Raw genomic sequence first — 21525 nt, 5'->3', positions numbered from 1 at the left:
AAATAGCCTCTGTTGGCAAATTCTGCTACTTTAACCAAATTTTCCCATTTGATGATCGGGACTAGATTATTTAAGTTTTTCATTGCTGATACACTGAATGCTTTGTCCTGTTTGTAGGGTATTATCTGCTGGCCAACACAAAGTTTACATCGCAGCCTGGCTACATTGGAAGGCTCTACGGTCCCTCCCTGCCGGGAAACTTGCAGTATTGTCTACGTTTTTATTACGCCATCTATGGATTTTTAAAAATGAGTGACACCCTCGCAGTGTATATCTTTGAAGAGAACCACGTAGTTCAAGAGAAGGTCTGGTCTGTGCTGGAGTCCCCAAGGGGTGTTTGGATGCAAGCTGAAATCCCCTTTAAGAAGCCCATGCCTACCAAGGTACAGTAGAACCAGCGCGATCCATTGTTCTTTTTCCGTTGCTGGACTGGGTTAGTGAATTTCTGTTTAGTTATTTTCAACTGGTGATGTGTTATTTTTCTCTTCAAGCTGACAGCCCCACCCCCACACCCTATCCCAGCCATGCACAGTTTATATCCTTCAGTTCTTTTTAGTTTTCTGTGTCTCAGAATCATGGCCACCTAGGGAATTTGTTTGTTGTTTATTTCTTAGATTCCACCAGCCTGGGAATACGTGACTAGTCCAAGTTCGGCAGCTAAACTTTAGTTTGAAGCCACAATTCTTTCTCTCTCTCTCTTGTGCATACATACACACACACACACACATACACGAATGCTACTGTTTTTAAAAGGTGAAATCAGTGAACCTGTTTCTCCATTGAGGCTTTAAGATCAACAGCCTAAGAGTATAGCTGAACACAGGATGGGGAAGCTCAGTGAAAAATGAGAGCCAACCAGACAGAGTGCATCTATATAAGGGAACCATCAGCAGCTGACTTTGATAGCAATGAGAATACAAAGAGATCTCGATTGCAAGGGGAATGTAAGAGAAAACTGTGATTTCCCGAACTTAACAACTCATAACCTCAAGGAAGTTTTACACAGGTGATAAATTCTGTCAACTACAATCCACATATGAAGCTAGTATGGCAAAATGTTTTGTTTCAGCCTGTCGTTCACTCAGAAGCTATCTCTCAGGTACACTCCCTGTGCAAGTAGGGGGCCCAAAGGATTGGAAAGGTCCCTTCCTTCAAAGAGATGATTCACACAGTGGGAGCTCAGTGAAGGCTGTTGAATGAAGGGATGAATCCATTAGTCACGTTCATTAGCCAGGAATTACCCAAAGTCCCAGCTCCCCAGGGGAAGAGCCATACCTAGAAGAGCAGTAAAACCTTCTGCACAAAGATCGATGACCCGAACTTCTCTCAGTTAGAACCATCTGGACAGAATCACCGCTTTGTCTATCTATAACTTTCTGCTAAAGAAATTTTGTACACCATTCCTGTCGTAATGTTGCTTCGGTACTTTTAGTCCGTTGCACTACCACCAGGGCATGATTAAATCTTTACAATGATTAAGCAAAGATCTTGGAATATCTTTACAAAGTTCTTTTCCACTGCTAGGCAAGAAGAAGTTGTGATTATAAAGACATGGCCGCCTCCTGGAGTTACTGATTTCTAAAAGGGTTGAACCAATTTCTGACACTTCTAACAGAATATAAGTATGCAGATTTTACCACAATCTCATAGGCTGTTTGGATTGTTTTTATGTTAATTAAATAGGTAGTGTTATTGGAGGTATCTCTTCTTAATTCCATTGTGCTTTGATGACTTGACTAGTCTGACAGATTTGGCTTGGGCCCCTGGGAATAAAATGAAAAGTCAGTTTCCTTATCACCCCCTACACCTAAACTCAAACTCCAATTCTTCTTCTCTTTCGGAAGGTTTTTCCCCGATCTTCTGTTTTCTCTTGTAATTCTGAATATTATATTTCCACCTCCGTTTCTTAATTCTTTAATCTGAACAGTATTCGCTGTCTCCTTGCTATGAAAGATAAGGAATTTAGCTTGTTTGTAGTATTCCTTATTCTTTTCTCTCTCCTCACAATTTTTAGTCATATTTTTATGTTCAACTTTTCTCTTGGTTCTCTTTGTAACTTTAATACACTTAACCATTTAGTTTTGGACCCAGAAACTTTAGATAGTGTCTCTTGACACCCCACTGTGTAAGATGAACAAATTTTCACCCCTGCATTTCCCTTCTCCTCTCTTACCCAATTCATGTCTCAGAGTTTCTCAGCTATACAATTGCTTTTACATTGTCATGAGTTTTAACATTTAAATTCCTACAGCGAAGCCTTCTAACTTTGCCAGTGGCGGGATTTCCCAGTGTGAGTCCCCTTGGCATTTTGAAGAAGACAGTTCTGCCTTTGTGGGGAGCCATCCATCACATTGTTGGGTTTTTAGCATCTGCAGTTACTGTAACAACCCAAATTATTTCCACACCTTTCCCAATGGCCCCAGAGGTGCCACACCGTCCTTGGATGAGAACCATTGGTCTATAAGCTGATTCTGAAAATTGAAATTAAACATAAACTCTACCTGCAATCCACTCTTGCCCCCACCCCATCTGTGCCCTGCCCAGGAGCAGCGTTATCATGAGGAAGCCGTCCCCTGAAGTAACCCTTTGGCCTCCTATTGCTCTTAGGGAAAAGGCTCTGTGTGACCTGACATCCGCCCCCTCCCCAGCTTCGCCTCTTGCTTTCTGCCTTCTAATCACACTGCACAATCAGTTCCTTGAACACACTCTGTGCTCTCCTGTCTTGGATCGTTGCGCACTCTATTGTTTCCACTGCCTAGCCTCATCTTAATTCGACCACACTTAAACTTCACTTCCACAGAGAATCCTTCTCTAGCCCCACTCCCCGGAGTTGGTTAGAGTTCCCCGGGCATGCTAGGTCGCTCCTTCATCATCTTGGGGACAGTATAACACAGTGATTAGGAGCATAGATCCAGGAGTCTCTCTGGTTTCAAATCTTAATTCTACCATTTACTGGCTTGGCACTCTTAGCGTTTTTTCAATTGAGGTGTAATTGACTACTATAACATTATATTAGTTTCAGGTATACAACATAATGACTTGATATTTGTTTATATTGCAAAATGATCACCATAATAAGTCTAGTTAAGATCCATCATCATACATAGTAACAAAAAAGTTTTTATCTTGTGATGAGAACTTTCAAATGTGCAATACAGTATTATTGACTATAGTCACCATTACATTCCATGACTTATTTATTTTTCACTGAAAGTTAGTAACTTTTAACCCATTTCACCCACCTCTGCACCTCCTGCCTCTGGCAACCACCAATCCGTTCTCTGTGTCTATGACTTGTTTTTTTTGGTTTGTTTTTCAGATTCTATGTGTGAGATCATACCGTTTTTGTCTTTCTCTATCTGACTTGTTTTATTTAGCCTAATGCCCTCAGGGTCCATCCATGTTACACATGCCAAGATTTCCTCATTTTTAATGGCTGAATAATATTCTCTTAGTCATTTTTTTTTAAATCTCTTTCTTCCTTACTTTTCCCACCCAGAACCCAAAACCTAGCAGATACTTTGCTCACAATTGATGCTCAGTAATTGTCTGTGGGATGACTGTCAGGTGCTGACTCTCGAGCAGTGGTTGTTGACCCTCATTAAAATCACCTGGGAAGTGCTTTTAAAATGCTAATGCCCAAGATATTCACTGTCCATTTCTCTCATAAAAATATAACCTTCCTGAGGACAAGGTCTGTGTTAGTCTTGTTCATTTCTGTATCTACAGAATCTAGCACTGTGCCTGGTGCACAGTAGATTATCAGTAACATTTTGTTCAGTAAATTTTGTTCGGTACACATATGTGGTCAATGAATACATAGAAGAATAATGAAAAGAACAATGAAAGATGAATAAATAAAAGAATGAATGAGTTGACTTTCTGACGCTGATAAGTGGCAGAACTAGAGTTTGAACCGTGGTCTAGCCTACCCTGAAGGCTGCCCGTTGGTGCAGGTTTCCTTGGGTGCTCAAGGTTTCCATCTAGTCTTGGGGAAGGCTTCTTCTTGTGCAACTAGAAACAGTCAGGCTCCCCAGTGTGCTGTGGGGTATAGGCACCTTCTGTCATTTCATTGAATTCTCACAACATTCCTGTAAGGGAAGTACAGTATCTCCTTTTAGTGCCCTTGGCACCCTGGAATGCAGAGTTAGACTAGCCCAAGCTCATGTTCTACTGGAAACGGATGCCTGAGCTCAGAGCTTAGTGTTCTGTGGCAAGGAAGAATGCTCCCTGCCTCTGCTTCTTGTCCTCACCACCCCGTTCCTGAAGCCAGTCAAGTGCCGTTAGTCTCGAAGAGAGCAAATGGCTGCATTTTCACACCTACTCCCCAGCTCAAGAGCCATGTATTTGAATCTTGACTACACCTGGCCTAATCCTGCTGCCAATTTTCACTGGTGGAAATGTCTTCTAGATGTGTTTGAGTATCTGTGCTGCATATCCAAAATAATCACACCCATAATCCCTTACATTTGCTTGTTACTATAACCTGCTGTCATGAACATTATTGTCACCCCTCAGTGAGTTGTCATGTGAAACCAGAGCTGAGCAGAGTGGGGAGCAGCCTGGACAGAACTGTAACAGTGTCTAAGCTTGGAGCCCCTCTCGCCTGTTTCTCTCCCTCACTCCTAATACCTACACACTACCTCAGCTGTGTCTTCCCAGATGCCTTCACTCTGGACGTTTCTTTACCTTTCTCTCCCCTCTCTACCCAGCGTGTTTTAAAGACAATGGCTGATACAATTAATAACGCCCTCTTATCTCCCCTAGATGGTCTACTGTTTGATGGAAACTATAATATATAGCTCTATTTAAGAAAGGATAGCAATGGTAGGAATTTCCTTGACCGTTCTAGCAAAGTCGCTGTATGGATGGGTTCTGTGTTATGTTGTCATAGCTGCCAACAACAACAGGAACTTCTGTCGAGCACTTCCCAGGCACCATGCTAAGCCCTCAATGGGCATTGCTTCATTCGATGCCACAGCACCCTAGGAAGGGAATCATTGTAGCCCCATTTAACAGATGAGGAAAGCTCAGGTGGAAAACGAAGGACATTGTTCAGCAGCACTCAGCTATTAAGTGGCAAAGCTGAGAAGTAAATCCAGAAAGTTCTTTTTGAATCCAGAATCCATGCTTTTTACACTGTTCCTTTATGCCTCTCAGCCCTCTCCTGGGTGGTGTTGAAAGTACAGGATCGGGGGAGAAGGGGAGCCCAGCCCTAACTCAAGATTTCTAAAAATTTCTAGGGCTTTATTATTAACGCATAGTTGTTCTATTTTAGAAATAACTTTGGCTCCTAGGAGGGATCAAAGTTCAAGTGGTTTGATACAAATACAGCGTAATGCTTAAAAGACTTGGCTATGGGTTGTCTGCCTTGTAATTTGGGTAGTTGTGTGACCTTGCTGAGCCTCACTTTTCTTCATATGTAAAATGAGTACCTTAGCAGTACCTGCCTTGCAGGATTATGGTGAAGATCCAATGAGATGCATCAGGTAAAGCACTTAGCGTAGTACCTGGCACATACTTAGCGTTTATTAAATTTAGGAGAAGAGAGAGAGAATGACGGAGAGACTGCAGACTGTGTTTTCTAGATCCTCATCCTCATAAGGTTTCATAGGCAACATCTCTTTAGTTCATGGATAATTCTGCACCTTGATTTTTGCTGTGAAGTCTTCTTTAAACTAAAAATCAGGTCAGAATTAAATCCTTCTGTTGATAGTACTAGACTTTCTTAATGAAATGGCTGCTTTTACACAATCATGAACAGCCTACAACAATTTTTTTTCCTCCCCAAAGCCTCAGTGCATGCTTGTATATCCTGATTGTCAGTCCTTCTAGTTCTATGTGAGCTGCCAACATAGCATAGCCACTGACTGACAAATGATGTGGTTCCATGACCGGGAAACAAACCCGGGCTGCCAAAGTGGTGAGAGAGCCAAACTTTAACCACTAAGCCATCAGGGCTGGCTCGACAACAAATTTTTTAATGTTTTAGAAATATTTTGAAAGGGCATGAATCAGGAAGTGTTTTTCGTATTCTGTTTTTCCCCATCAAGCTACTAAAGCAGAGAGCAGGTAATCAAGAGTTACCTTGAGACTTTCATATACTAGAGAGGATCATGAGGAGAGGGAACAATTCACTCCGAAATGCTTTTCCTTAAAAGCCAAATGTCGAGAGAGACTAGAGAGTCATTGCCAGAAATTCATAATGATGGAGCACAAACATTAGCCGTTATATGTTCAAATCCTTAGTTTAACATTATGCTTGGTTACCGTAGTATGTTAGGTCCTGCAATATCTCCTGGACTGAAGCTAGTTTTCCCTTTAACAAAGACCTTTAAGTGTCTGTTAATTAGAAGCACTGGGAGGAATTCAACATTGTGCTCATTAAATATTTCTTTTGGGAAAAAAACTGTTAAATGGCCGTGAGAGAATGACCGGGCATTCTGTTTCATCTGGGTCTGGGTTAATGATCAGCTCTGCAGTCTTTCAAATCTTCGTGGTGAACCCTTCCAAGTCTACATCTTTACTCTGTTATAGGATTAAAAAACAAATAGATTTCAAAAGTCATTTATGGATTTGGAGAAAACCCCTATGTGACCAATCTGAAAACAATATAAATATATTTTTTTCACTAGGTAAGAACCTTATGTCAGCACTTCTCAGGGTATGTCCCATGGAGTACAAATCCCTTGAGTTGTTTCTTTGAAAAAAAGTTCTGTGATCAAATGAATTGGGGAAATTTTGCATACAAGGTCTCTACTTTTTCACATATGCACATGAAGATTCATAATGCGCAATAACGTATTAGAAACTCTGGTGAGTTCTACATTAAAGAATCCTGTTTAAGCTTGTTTAAGGTGGCAATTCCTTCAAAGTATTTGACACGGAACCCTTGTCTTGTGTTGCTCCTATTAGCATCATTCTACTATCATAGCATTTAATGCGTTATATTGAAATCGTCTACTTACTTGCCTACCTACGTTAATCAGACTGTAAGCCTCTGGAGAGCAGAGATCCACGTTGTACTTATTTTTTTGTTTCTAATGTGAACACAATTTCTGGAGCAGAGTAGGTGCTCAATAAATAGTTAAGAAAAGAACTAAATTGTCAGTGAAGATGTGTTGATGGCAAGGAAGAACAACGTAAGTCCATCCAAGGAAGAAGGAAGAATAAATGTTTCTGCCTTTGAGTCATATAAACCATAATCCCTTATAGGCTAGCACCTGAGCAATTTGTTCTGGAAGGAATTTCAGTGCAAATCCTTGAAAGCAAGAATATCCTGCTGGAGTGGGTTTAAGGACATACATGGACATACATATGCCAAGTCTGGTTTGAAGCTTTTCATGATATTTATTAAAACCAAAAACTATGACTCTTCCCTTTGAAACAACTTCCTATCCTTACATCATGCCATTGTCCTGTTCCCAAAGATCCGTGTGAGGTTTTACCAGCCCTCTTGATTTCCCGCCCCCAACACAGCTTCCTAGCCTCCATTCTGTGCTTGTGGTCCATGATGCACTCACTTTCACATCATAATCCCCATGCTCAGGTCCTTCTGGCTTCTGCCATCTTGATCCTCTTAACCCCTGAGAACTGTCAGCAGCTACTTTCGTCTTCTTCTCTGCAGGCTTCTCAGCATAGCTGGAGAAAATGGCTTGTCTCCCCTGTCCCCTCCTGCAGGGAGAGCCTTTCATTCATCTCATCTCTTGTTGCCTTCCTTTCTCACTCCCCACCCGAGATGTTCACACCCTTTTTCTCTCACAAGCTTCCAATTTGATTCTCCCTGCCTCGTTCTAAGGATGTGACCTCATGGGTTCATCTCCCAAAAGGATGAAGGCATTCAGCACGAGCCCCTTCAATTCTGTTCCTCTCTGAATCTTCACTTGCCTCTCTTTGTCGTCTGATGTATCTGACAAAGGAAGTATTATCCTTGCTTTTAGTCAAAAATCAACCCGTCCGTCTGTACATTTGATCTCACCCTCCTGCCTCCTCTGGGACCTTATTTCATAAATTATGCCCTCTCTCATGAATCTTCAATCCTCATTAGTCCTCTGCACACTGCCATCATATTTTGGTCACACAAATAAACAACAAACCTTCCTTTCACCTTTTCACTCGTTTAAGCTGTCACCCTACCCCATTCCTTTAGTCTTCAGGCCTCTTGAAAAATGCGTCTTCAATCACACTCTGTGCCCTGGTGCAGTTTCTCATTCCTCAAATCCTCACCTTCTGACCTCTGCCTTCCTCCCACCATGCTTCCTCAAAGGGTTTATCCCGTTGATCTTGCTGCAGGAATCATCATGCCTGGGAAAACCCTTCACCTCTCTCAAAGTCCTTCTCAAGTGTCCCTTCCTCTTTGAACCTTTTACAAGTCATGAACTTGTGTTTTACTTGTTGGAATGAGATTTGTATAATAAAAGATCCTAGGTCAGGAATGAGAAGACTTGGCTTCAAGTCCAGATTCTGGCATTAACTATGTAAATCAGAATGTCATGCCACCTCTCTATGAAATAGGACATGTTTTAAGATGACCACTAAGTCTCTTCTATCTCTTATTATATTTTAGACGTCTTAATGGCAGGAACTGTGTTTTAATATTGTGCAGCACAATTCTTATGCATAGCTTTCTCTATTTCTTTATTTCTTCTCATAATATTCTTTTCCTTTTAGTAAAAGAATTAGTAAAATTTAAGTCTGTGATTTGGATTTCTCGTTTTAAAATCTTCCTTTTAACTTTGCCCTTTAATAATGAAAATGCTTCTAAATGTAAAATATCTAGGGTTCTGAAATTGTTTAAGGCAATACTTAGAAGTTCGCTCAAATAGAAGAGCAAGTCTAGGATGTTTCTGGAGAGATTTATAAATAAGTGCCTATTTAATAACAAGACATTCTGCTATAAAGGGATTAAGGAATCAGAAAACCAGTGTGTAGACAAGGTAGATAAATTTCCTGTCACATTTCATGATGTCTGAGAACATTGGAAAATGGCTGCTCCAGGATATTGATGTCCCAGCATAATTAAAGCAGGACAGCTGAGTGCAAAGTAGAAATAACAAGATTGTTAATTATTGACAAGATGATCAACACATTATAGAACAGATTAGGGTGGTTCTGTACACAGAGCAGGGAAAATTATACTTTCAAGTAGAATAAGTTTTAATGTGAAATTGGATAGAGAGGCTAAGTATGGACAAGGCCCCTACTCTTGAGTTTTTCAAGCTAGACTGTGCCAGTTGTCAGTCCAGGAATTCTAAATTGCTATAAATATGAAAAGGGCAGGGTTGGGTTACTCTTATTTTCCTTCTCTTTCATTTCCTTTCAGGTCTTTGTTGAGGGCTTCTGCATTTCATGTCAGCTTATAGGGAAATGACTAGAAAGGCTGATTTGTACAACTCGTAGTTGCTTACACGAGTGTAGCGTTTATGTCAGTGCATTCTTTCATGACTTTTCTGAGGAATGAATTTCATGGAATATTGCTGGATTACTACACTTGTCCTCCTAGCACCACGGAGATATCTGAAAAGACAGAATAGACATTCTTTCCCCATAGTTTTATTAATAAGCTTTATTAGGCAAATGTATTCTGAGGATTGTCTAGGAATCTGAAAACACTACATCTCTCCACACTTCCAAATTCCTAATTTTGTATTTCACTGTCTTACAATGGCTGCATTTTTAAGGAATCTTTTCCTGAGTGTTTTTGGATGATGCAACATTATTTTTTGATGCTCACATTGAGATTCTCTGGGGATCTTCTGGCTTTCTGAGCTCATAGACAGACTAATATTTGCTGGCCTCTGTGGCTATAAGCTTAATTCTCTTACTTGTAAATTGACTAGTCACACGTTAATAAAGGCTCTCTACTTTCACCTGGGGAAGAATATTTTATTTCCTTTTGGATAGATATCTCCATCTTTTTCTTCCTCTCTTGTATGACATTCTCTGGGTATTTTCTGCTCTGTCTTTCCGGTACTCACCTCCAGGAGAAGTCTCCCTCTAGATGGTCCACAAGCCACTTCCCTATGACATCTCCCATCACACCACTGATGGGCCATGAGCCTCTGTTTTCTGTACAATGTCAGGTTACATGTGTATCTAGACAAGGCTCAAGGATGCATCACTATTGTGGCCCACTTATTTCATCTCAGTCTTCAAACCAGGACATTTGGTTCTCCCTTAGTTTCATTCTCCAGATAAGGATTGCCTAATAAACATATCTGAAAGGCAAATCCCGAGTCAGAAAAAAAGTTCACAACATATATGACAAACTCTTAATACATTTAGCATATATTTACTCTAATAAATCAATAAGCAAAAGACAAATTAAGCAATAGGAAAGTGGGCAATGGCTATAGACAGGCAAGTCAAAAAAGGGAAATACTGTTGGAAAATAATGCACAAATATATCTAACCTCATTTATAATCAAACAAATTCTAAAAATAATAAAATAGCACATTTGTCTCTCAAATGGATAAAAATACTTTAAAAGTATAATACTCTGTTGTGTGATGTTTGTATTAATAGCTGTGTTCATAAAGTATACTATTTGTATTGTTCAGTTTATCAATTAAGAAAATAAATCTTTCATTTTAAACCAAAAAATATGTATATGTATATATACATATAGAGTTATATAGACGAATATATATATATATAACATATATATATTAAAAATTACCCTAAAGAGGTGAGGATGCAAGGAAATAAGGATTCTCATAAGTTCTAATGTGAGGAAAAATTGATATATTCTAGATGACAACTCAATTACATGTATCCAAAAGAAAGCCCCCAAACATGCATACCTTTTGACATAAGAATTCTATTTCTGGGGATTTATCATAAGGAAATAAACATGGTTATGTACAAAGATTTAGTACCAATATTCATCACCTCAAAGTTTGTCATATTGAGAGATTGGAAACTCCTCAATTAGCTATCAGTAAGGGTTGGTTAAATAAGTTGTGACATAGCTAAAAAGGGGGTAGTGTTTTGTAAGCTTTAAGTCACAGCTCTTCCTCAGGTCAAGGATCTACACTTTGTCTTGGGAATCAAGGAAAATAAGGCCAACAACTGTCTCTATGTCTCAGACATGAGTCTAGCCAAGTCAGTGTTCCTGTTTGCGTATTAGCAGGGCATGGCTAGAGTGTTTGCTGTCTTCTCCTGATCCAGGAGGAGTTCATCCAGAGCAGGGGTGGGCCTTGAGGGCCTTGACTAAATTCTTCCTTTTCTTGCTGTTTGTTGATTGCATTCTGCATGTCTTCTGGTAGGACTGAGATTTTTATATCTCCATCCAAGTGAACCCCAATAACAGCTCCGTATTATGATAGTCCATCCTTGGACATGACAATTAAATTGGTCATTACGTTACATTAATCAGGGAAGTGTTTGACCAAGGATCCTCCCTATGGGAGGTGGGCCAGAGATAAACCACATTGTATGTCCACCTGGCATTGTTTTTTTCAGACCACCTGCCCACTGAGGAGAGCAAATAAAAATAGGAAGGCATTCACACCTAATTTCCTTCAGTGATGATGAAACGTTTATGGGATAATTATATATAATTCTATCTTCATTATTAGGCTGTGGAATTAGACTCTAAAACACTAAAAATGATACCATCTTACCCTTGTCTGATGTTCATTTTTTCAAAGGCTTTTCAAATTTATTTTCCATTTAGATCCTCGATATTAACTCTGCAGGGTTAGGCATCTGTGTCCCACAATGAGAAGAGCATGAACTTTGGAGTCAGACAGGCCTTGCTCCCAAACAAAGGAAAGAAAGTGAGAATGGGTGCAAATATAAGGTGCAAAGATGAGAGTGTAGGTGTGGATGTGGAGAGTTGGAAGGATTCTTTCCTATGGGCCTAAATTCTCCGTGTGGAGTGGGATGTAAAGTCATCAGCTGAGGAGGAGAAGGATGCAGTGAGATGAGGGAACGGCTGCTGTGCGGAGGAGAGGTTACTAACTGAGAGGAGAGCTTTCAGCATTCACCGGTCCTCAAATTCAGCCGTGATTTATGTCAGATTCAGGTTCTGGTGCCAAAGGACCAAAAACTCTTTATAAACAGACATAAGGCAAAATGACAGGAAGCTGGTTGTAAACATGGGTCAAAGATGTGTTTGGTCCACTTCTATTAATTGGGGAGTTTGAAGATCATGCCACTCAGAATCATATTTTTAAATACCTAAAGCAAAAAGGAGAAAATGAGCGGGTTGGTATAACGGAATATGCTCTGTCAGAGATTCAGTGTGATGTTTCATGCCTGGGGCTGCAGCCGGCTCTTGTGTGACCTTGAGCTTACATCACAGGGTCTCTGGACCTTTTCCTCAAAAATGACTGATTGTGAGGTCTCTTCTGGAATCTCCTCTCCCTTTTCAGTGACCAAAAGACCTGAAAATAATGCAGATTTCTGAAATCAACGAGCTGAGAGATCTGGGTATTTACCACCAAAATAGCAATGAAAAAATTTGGCTGTAAATCTGCAAGTCTACCACAGCGTGCCCTTTACCCCAGAACGGAAGGCTCCTATGAACAGAAAGACTCATGCTGGGAAAGGCTGGAAGCTGCTCAATCTTTGTTGCTTGTCAAAGCCAAAAGTTGAATTAAATCAGATGAGTCTTTAAAAAAAGAAAAAACAAAACAGATGGGTCTTTTAAGAAAAAAAAGTGTTGGTCAGCTAAAGACTTATTTAAAAACACATGGTCATTCTGCCTTTTGTGAGAGCTGAAGACCAAATATAGTAAGTGCAGGAGGCATGCTCTTACAATTTAGTGACTATTTCTCAAAACATGGCTGGGATTCTAAAAATGCTTAAGTCTTATATTCATTCTTCTAGATAAAGCTCCACTCGGCCTGTCTTTAGGGATCTGTGAAAATTCCACCCCTTTGGCCAAATGTTTTAATATTGGAATTTTTGTTTTGTTTTGCTTTATGTTTTTGTATTTTAAAAATTATTGCAACTTATTATCAAACAGTTAAATGAATGCAATTGCATTATATAGTATATCCTGCAATTACGTCAATAGCATCTTAATGAAGGGCTCTGGAATTTCACTGACTGGATTATAGTAGTTTTGTGAATAATTATTCCACCAACTCTGTAGTCACCATATCCAAATTTATCTGCACAAATGATTTCAAAGGATTTTAACCTCATCAGAAGAAAAGTTAAATTTAACCCAGAATCAAACCCTCTGGTAAATTGTTGAGGTCCACCGCTTATAACAAGAACTTTTCTAGGTTCATTTTGTGAACATGGGTAATTTATGGTATTGTTGGCATAGGATTGAAATGTTTCTATGTGAAAATAGAGGGCCATTTATGGAAACTATCATTCACATACTAATTATAGGTCAAAGTGGGGCTATTCCATTGGTAAATTAGATGGTGGATTAACCCAACAACCTAGCCAACTGTCTATCCAGGAGGCCATGGAAACTGCTTTGAAAGACAGTGAAAAATCAGTCAGTTCAGCCAGTGTTTAGCTCTTTCATACAATCCTTTTTAACTGCAAGCAAAGGTTTGTGGTTGCATATACCACAGTTCCCTGCACGGATTGGTTTCCTCTCTCCCTCAGCAAAATCCTATTCATTGTGTTGGGTAGCCCTTAAACTAAGACAGTTCACAAAGTTAAAATCAGTAACCCTAATTCTTTTAAAAATCCAACCTGATTTGATTTTGGAAAATAGGTCCTGACATATTTATTTCTCTACTTTTTCTTTTTGGGTGTTTTAACCAGGAATTTTATGGGCTTTTCCAGGCCTTAGGGCAGCCTGGCCCCTCTGATAACACAACTTATGGCTGGATTTCTATCCAGACCCGCTCCCCTCCCTGTCCCATCCCCTCCCCACAAAACTTTAGAAGAGAGTTTAAATTATATGCTATGAGGAAAGTTTGCTCAGTTACCTTTAGGATCTGCTGCCTGTCATTGTGTTGTTTTGAGGGAGTGGATCATTCTTTTTGGAAAGGCAGAAAAATGAAAACAAAGAGGAGATTTGATTGCCTTTGACAATTTGCAGTTTTCTGAAGCAGGAAATTGGAACAGTAAAGCCCTGATCATCTCGGGGATGGTTATTCAGCTTGAGTGTTAGTCCATCTCCCTTGTTTTTTTGCTCCTCTGTCTTTTGTTTCCAGAGCTGGAGGATATTTCATTGCTTGTTAGAACCACCACCCAGGGATGTGCACAGGAAGAGAAAACTAACTCGATCTAGTCCGCATTTAAAATGGAAACTGTCCTCTTCTGACTGGGGAGAACAAATAGGTTGAAATTGACAGTGAATCCAAAAATGAGGTAACAAATCGGAAAGTGCCTAGCACAGGCGCTACACATAATAGGAATTTAGTCAGTGGGGTTTTCTAATCCACACGGCAGTCTTCTCCCACCCTTGACCAGTGGTTCTCAGCCAGAGGATATTTTGCCTCTCCTTCACAAGGGACATTTGGCGATCTCTGGAGACATTTTTGATTGTCATGACTTGGGGATGATATTGATATCTAGTGGGTAGAGACCAGGTTTCTGTTTAATATCCTGCAGTGCACAGGGCAGTCCCCATGATAAAGAATTATCCAGCCCAAGGTATCAATAGTGCTAAGACTGGAACACTCTGCTGTAGGTAATGAGCCTGCGCAGTCTATTTTTAGTACAATAAAAAGTAAGTGATGTTGTTGATCCTTACTTGACTATGTTTAAAATGATTTGTTTGCAAATATGTTTATATAGCTCTCCATTCACTGCCTCTTTGTGTTTCCAAAGTTAGCCTAGGTAAGTTTCCTTAACAATGAATACTGTCTGTCAAAACAAAAGTTTTTAAGTATTGCCAGTACCTCAGGACCTGCCCCTTTTAAAGCGCTGAAACAAGTTGATTTACACAAATCCAATTTGCCCCTCACTCTTCAGAGACTTACATAAAATCAGGAGCACCTTCGAGGGATGTTTTTGACTTTGCCCCTCATCTCCTCCCCTCTCAAATAGATACTAAGATACGTTCAAGTTGCCTAAGAATTTTTTCAGTTTATAGAGATAGGCCACTTGCCTGTAAATACTGCTTAAAGTGAAATAAACTCTCTTTTAAAATAAGATCTATAAATAAACAAGAGGCTAATCCCCTCAAGAATTTAGACTATGTCCAATTCCCTTCTTGTCACATTCTTAACTGGACCCAGGCAGGGTTCTTAAGACAGACCAAGATGTTTGGCTTTCCTTTTGCTCTGTGTCAACCAGGCCTCGTTAGCTTTCCCGGTCACCAGCTACCTTAACATAACCTCTCCACCTCAAGTAGCCCTCAAAATGTAAGATGGTGGCACAAGAATAGAAGCTGACAATATAAGCATTATTAATAGCAGAGTGGAAAATCCAATGTGTTAGACCAAACAAGCTGATCTCATCATGTTTCTTTTGTGTGTTGGAATGCCAAGAGACAACTGACAAACAGATTTGAGGTTTGAGGCCATGGTTCGAATGTAGTCTATAGCTGGCTGACTTTGTGGGTCTTTTGTCAGACAGAACAACATATGGTCTGGCTAGTATTCTAAGTATGGAAAGAGTTCTAAGATAGGAACAATCTAATGGCCTACTGTTGTTGGGAACGTCTTTAGCGTTTCGCTTAACCCACTGTGGCAGTTCACAAATTGTTTGGAATGCCCAAAAAGAGACAGGAAATTCTAGCCAATGGAACTTTTTGCAACAAGGTAATGTTATATATCTACTATGTCCAATTCACTTGACCACTAGCTATCTGTGGCTATTGAGAACTTGAAATGTGGCTAGTGCAAATGGCTAATTTATCCTAAAGAAATGAATTTCTAATTTTACTCAATTTAAATAGCCACATGTCCTCGTGGCCACTATAATAAACAATGTCAATCTAGGAAATACTAACTCATTATTCCTCATCTTAGTTATAGATATCTTCATTCCTTTTTCTTTTTTTCTCAATTCTAAATATAACAAAATTAAAGAATATTTAGAAAATAAGGGGAAATTCTGTTTACTACCCATAATCTCATGAGCCTAATATAATTGTTATGAATTTGGTAAATTTTCAAGGTTTCTTCTATGTATTTTTAGGTGAGTTGGATATAATTTATCTTATTTTGTTTCATTTTTATTGTATCTATTATAACCAGGTTTTTTTTACTTAACATTGTGAGAGGAATATATTTCTGTACTACTAAATAATATTCACAAGGTATTAGAGCTAATGATTGCCTGTTTCTTAGATTGTGGTACCATAGTTTGTTTATTTCCTCTATTTTCGAAACTTTGGGTTGTTTCATTTGTTTGCTTACTTGCTTGCTTGGTTTTATGGTCATCATAGTATAATGCTGTAGTAAACATATGAAAGCATGTTATTCCTCTTCCTTAGAATACATTTACACACCAAGTGTTTGAGTCTTATTCGGGTAATGGTTTACATGGTGAATCATTTCACTACCACAGATTCATTTTGGAAAAGTACTTTTTTCACTATTCATGTGAATAATAGACTTTAAAGCTGCCAAGACGAAAGAAAGTCAAGACTTTTCTCTCTGCAGCGTAATTAATTCACTAAGTTATGAGGCAGATTACTCTTCCTTCCCATGTAACAATAAAAATTGCTGATAAAATGTACCTGCACGCAGGGCTGATGACATAGACCTTTGCTTTTCAAATGGGGAATAAGTTCCCAGGCATAAATCCTGCAAGTAAAATATTGTACGTATTCAGATAATCTCTAGAATTTCTAGAATTTATTAACAGATGGTTTAAAAAAAGATTGGAAAAAGATGGTTTAACAAGATGAGAAAATTAACAGAGGTTAAAAAAAAACACTCCTTTTTATCTTGTTCCTTGTAAATATATATAGTTATTTATTGTTACATCTCCAAACTATCCTTTTTATAATTTAAAGCAATATGAGTACAGTCCAAGGAAACTTCCACATATTTTACAATTAGTAATTATCCTGAAGATATTGGCTTAAGACATTTTATATTTTGCATAGTGATAAACTGTCTTGTGATTTTAAAATTTCTTTTAAACTGAATTCTATATTCTGTTGGCTCTGATCATCAAAGAGCAAAGGGATTCTACCCATAGCACGGGTAAATTAGAGATATAACGTACTGAATATGAACCTGAAGCAATTGAATGTTCTCATTATTCATCATTTAGGATTTAGTGTCTGTAACATCTCTTTGTCTTTGTTTGAATTAAGATTTATATTCAAGGATTGAACACGGAGTGAGTCACCTCGTGCTCATTAAACGTCAGGTTATACGTGTGAAGCAGCTTTGGAAACTGCGAAGTACAGTGAAAATCTAATAGAAATGCTTTGAAAAGTGCTGTTTGCTCCTCCTGTGTATGAAAAGGAGACTTTAAAATTGGCCTAATGGAAAGAAGTCTAAGCCTTTCCTCTCTCTCTCTAGCACAGTGAATTTAATAATTTATGGTATGGATTTGTTTCCTTCACATACAACAGTAAAAATGTTTGGCCTGATAAAATGACTGTGTTTAGGGCGTTTATTAGTGTTACCATCCAGTGACATAGATCTTTTCTTTGGAAATGGAACACAAGTTTCCAGATGGCAAATCACTGGGAATTTGTTCACAATATGAATGAAGCACATGGCCAGAAAGTTATTTCCAAAAAATCAATAGTGTTTGTACTGGAAATGTTTGTAACAACGCTTAGAATACTGTCAACTCTGTATGCACTTTGTGAATTATCTGGGGAAAATATTTAAAACCTGATGGATTTTCCTCTGCCACCCAGTTAACTTCTCGCTTTCCTCTTTCAATTCTTTAAAGAATGCAAACTGATTTCAGCATTAGTATACACAATATATCATTATGAGCCTGACTCTGCTTAAGAAAATAATAGAAGTAATCCTGGGGTCATATCTAAATGGTTAACCATTGCTCACACCACTGTGATCTGTAGTTCTTATGGACAGCGAAGAGGTGTCTATAGTATGCTTATGCCTGTTTATTGTGCTTAAGTAAATTTCAGGTAAGAGCTTCCAATTTTAGGTTAACATAATTCACAGTTTTACTTTTCTGAATTGCAGGTGGTTTTCATGAGCCTATGCAAAAGTTTTTGGGACTGTGGACTTGTAGCCCTGGATGACATTACAGTAGAATTGGGAAGCTGCTGGTCTCCAGGTAAGAGCCATCATTTCAGCTCTCTTGTCTCCCTGGGCTGTATGTGGCACACCTTGTTTCTCTAAGAACATATCACATACATTTAATCTGTGCTAGTTTATCCTTTGCTTTTCTTGCCAGAAATGTCTCTCTACAGAGCTGTATAGTAAGTTTTGGAATTTAGAAATGATGACTCGAATGCAGTGTGTGACTTTATACGTATGACTTGACCCCTGTATCCTCATCTATAAGAGAGGTAGTAATACCTACCTAAATACTGGGCATAATACCTATAAATTCTCTAGCATAGGACCTGGTACAAAACAGTGCTTTAAAAACAAATACTTTCTATTATAATTACTATTGTTATTATTGTTGTTGTCTTACACAAGTGCAAGTTTTCCAGCAATATCAATGAAACTATTATTATACAAACGCTATACTAAACATATGATTTTCAAGTGGTAATAGAATAAATATTTTCTAAGTGAGTTAAATGACAGTGGAACAATGGGCCAAGCATTGATAATAGTGACAAATTAAATATGGTGGCTGTGTGTTGGACATTATGTGTAATGAGAAAATGGTGCATACCTCAACCCAGATCATTGGTCTCTATCTGCTAATTGCCACTGCATCCTAAATCATGGGGTATCACTTTCTTTAAGAGGCCAACTGTGATATCAATCTGGCACTGGAGAATAATCTCCATGTTTATTTAATTAAAAGACAATTTGTTTTCAGTCCCTTGATTCGTGAGGCACTGCAAGGACAACACAAAGAAGAATGAGATAAAAATCTCTACTCTCAAGGCATAGAAAGAGAATGAGGCTTCATGAGCTTGTACTCTATGTAAAATAAAACAAAGTAAACTAACTGTCATGCAAGACAGGTAAATGACAGGCTGTTTATTAGAGAAATTTGCTAAGACTCTAAATGTAGGGAGATACAACCAAGTTCAGCCAAAGAAGTCCCCAGTAAGTTTAGAGTGGCACCTTTCTAATAATAATGAGTACCAAGTTATCGAAGATAGCATCCAAAGATATAAACATTCTCTTTTTTTGGAAATGGAAATTAAGCCTCCAGGTAGCAAAATACCAAGTTCTAATATATATTGAGAACTTTGTGTTCTAAATACTTTCCGTACACGTCTCATTTAGTCCTCATAACCCCATGGGGTGGATACCATTAATATTCCCGCGTTACAGATAAGAATCTTGAGGCACAGAAAAATGAAGTAATTTGCTGCACACATTTAAGCTCTATCTCCAGAAGCACATTTAGTTCTCCCCTCTTCTCCCCTTCCTCCAAACAACTATAGTGTTGTTCTGAGGATTCCCTTCGCTCATCCAGGATTTCTGAAGAAAGCTCCTGCGTTATGCAATTTTATTATTTTCCATATTTCTATAAAGACAATATACCTTCAATTTTCAGAGCTTTGTAAGCTTGTGAACACAAATACATTCACGAGTCAGAGAAGGCTTCTTTCTGAAAATATCCCAATACTTTTGGATCTAGATATCTGATTGTTCTCTGCCTCTGTGGCAGGACCCATGGTGGAGTCCAGAGTCTGGCTGGAGGCCAGAGCTTGGCATAGGTGGGCTGCCAGGGAGGGGACTGCCTCTCCATGTGCATGGCATATGGCCAGATGACGCTCATACATGCCGAGTGGGCTGCCAACGAGCCATGGATACATATTCATTGAAAGTGCCTTGGAAATTGCAACTCCTCCTGTTTCCTTACAGAGAGACTGCCACCTCCACCTGGAGAGTGTACTTTTGAACAAGATGAATGTGCGTTTACTCAGGAGAGAAGAAACCGGAGCAGCTGGCACAGGAGGAGGGGAGAAACTCCCACCTCCTACACAGGACCCAAGGGAGATCACACTACTGGGGTAGGTGAGTTATGCCACATGGTGCTGTTTCCTATGGAAACCTTCTAAAATAACATTCTAGGGATTGTTTATTGCATTTTGAAATGTGCAAATTTATGTCTTGTGTCTAGAATGAACTACACATGTGATTCCTCACACATGGGATAGATAATTCAATATGTGCACTTAAAATTATTCTTTCTGTTTATTGCATAGCTTATGTATGTTGCGGCAAAGAGGATTTAAATGGGCTTATAAAGATATGCACACAAAGATAATTTAATTAGAAGTAGGTTAAAAATAAAAGACAAAGGGACAAAAGTGAAGAAAAAGAAATGTGGTGATCTAAACTGGAGCCAGGACTGAGCGTAGTATAGAAAATGTGCTGGCAGACAGGGGAGGAGATGTACAAGTTTGACTCTATGCTTTCCAGGAGCTGAAACAAAGATGGAAAACTCACCTGCAAAATATGAGTCATAGTGTCCTTAGGATAAAAACAGGTGAAGCAGTCCACCAAGGGGTATAGGAAATAATGGGGTACATTTTCTGTAGAAAATGTATAAACTACAATAAAACAGACTAAAAGTTGATCTCCTTCTCATTATCACCACATCTCATTACAATTGTGTCAGCAATTGTAAACAGCGTCAGTGATAAATTACTCCCTGCGGAACAGGCCTTTCTCACCGACACTCAGTTTCACTTAGTGTGCCAGTTGGATAGAAGCACAGTATTTGATCCAAAGAAGCAGAACTACCCCTGATGCTAGGCTCAGAGAGATACTTCCTAAAGGGCCCTTAGAGAGAAGGCGTTATGATAGTAAGTGCAGAGGTAACTTGAATAGTACTGTCTCTTGTGGCCTACCTCAAGACAGGTCTATGGAATAACACCACAGAGCAACCTACAGCCTAACCTGTTTTCTAGTTGGCTAAACTTGGTAGGGTGCAATCAGAAATAGCTTTATTTTTTCTTTCCAACACTCTCTTCAAACTTACCCTAAAGGATTCTCCCATCTCCAGCCCCTGGCCGATCCCATAGCTTCCCAGTCCTGTTGAGGTATGAGAGCAATCACGTATTCATGGATGTTAAAAAGGCCAATTCAGATCAAAACTTCAGTTTCTCATTCAATCAAATCATCTCTCTTTCCCTCAGCTTGGGCCTAACTCATAGCTTTGGGGAAACTCTCTGTTCTTTCGTTTGTTTTGTTTCACTCCCTCCCTTACCCTTCATTTTCATGATCTTTTAGTCAGGGTGAATGGACGAGGGATGAAAAGAAAGGAACTTTTAAAATATTTGGTGCTATTTTCAATTCTCTCTTGGCTACTGAATGTCCTCTGTTATGACAGATATCTAAATATTGACTTTTTTGGGAACTGCTGCATTTTACCATTTCTGGCAATGTACTCTCTGGCTAATATCCTGTGACCTCCTGTTCTTCCCTTAGCACTTAACTCTTCAGAGGTACAACCTACCTAGATTTTCTGCCTGGGTTCCACCTGTCAATCTTGGCTTGAGTCCTTTCAAGGACACT

At 39.1% G+C, this 21525-nt stretch overlaps 1 protein-coding gene across 3 annotated transcripts in view; it reads left to right on the top strand.

Annotated features, from left to right (window-relative positions):
* Nucleotides 1–21525, top strand: part of MAMDC2 (MAM domain containing 2) — a 148473-nt gene that overhangs the window by 93631 nt on the left and 33317 nt on the right. For 2 of the 3 annotated variants that reach the window (XR_011497505.1, XM_044756647.2), the window contains exons 9-11: nucleotides 118–383; nucleotides 18049–18142; nucleotides 19867–20015. Coding sequence is in view for 2 of the 3 variants with exons in the window: in XM_044756647.2 (XP_044612582.1) it covers nucleotides 118–383; nucleotides 18049–18142; nucleotides 19867–20015 (509 nt within the window). In the remaining variant the exon portion in view is untranslated. Of the gene's footprint in view, nucleotides 1–117; nucleotides 384–18048; nucleotides 18143–19866; nucleotides 20020–21525 lie in introns of all 3 variants that reach the window. The other variant, XM_014845994.3, reaches the window with a different exon arrangement.

Source organism: Equus asinus, chromosome 23 (assembly GCF_041296235.1).
Source record: "Equus asinus isolate D_3611 breed Donkey chromosome 23, EquAss-T2T_v2, whole genome shotgun sequence".
In the NCBI taxonomy this organism is placed as follows: Eukaryota; Metazoa; Chordata; class Mammalia; order Perissodactyla; family Equidae; genus Equus; species Equus asinus.
This window is presented reverse-complemented; position numbering and strand designations above follow the sequence as displayed.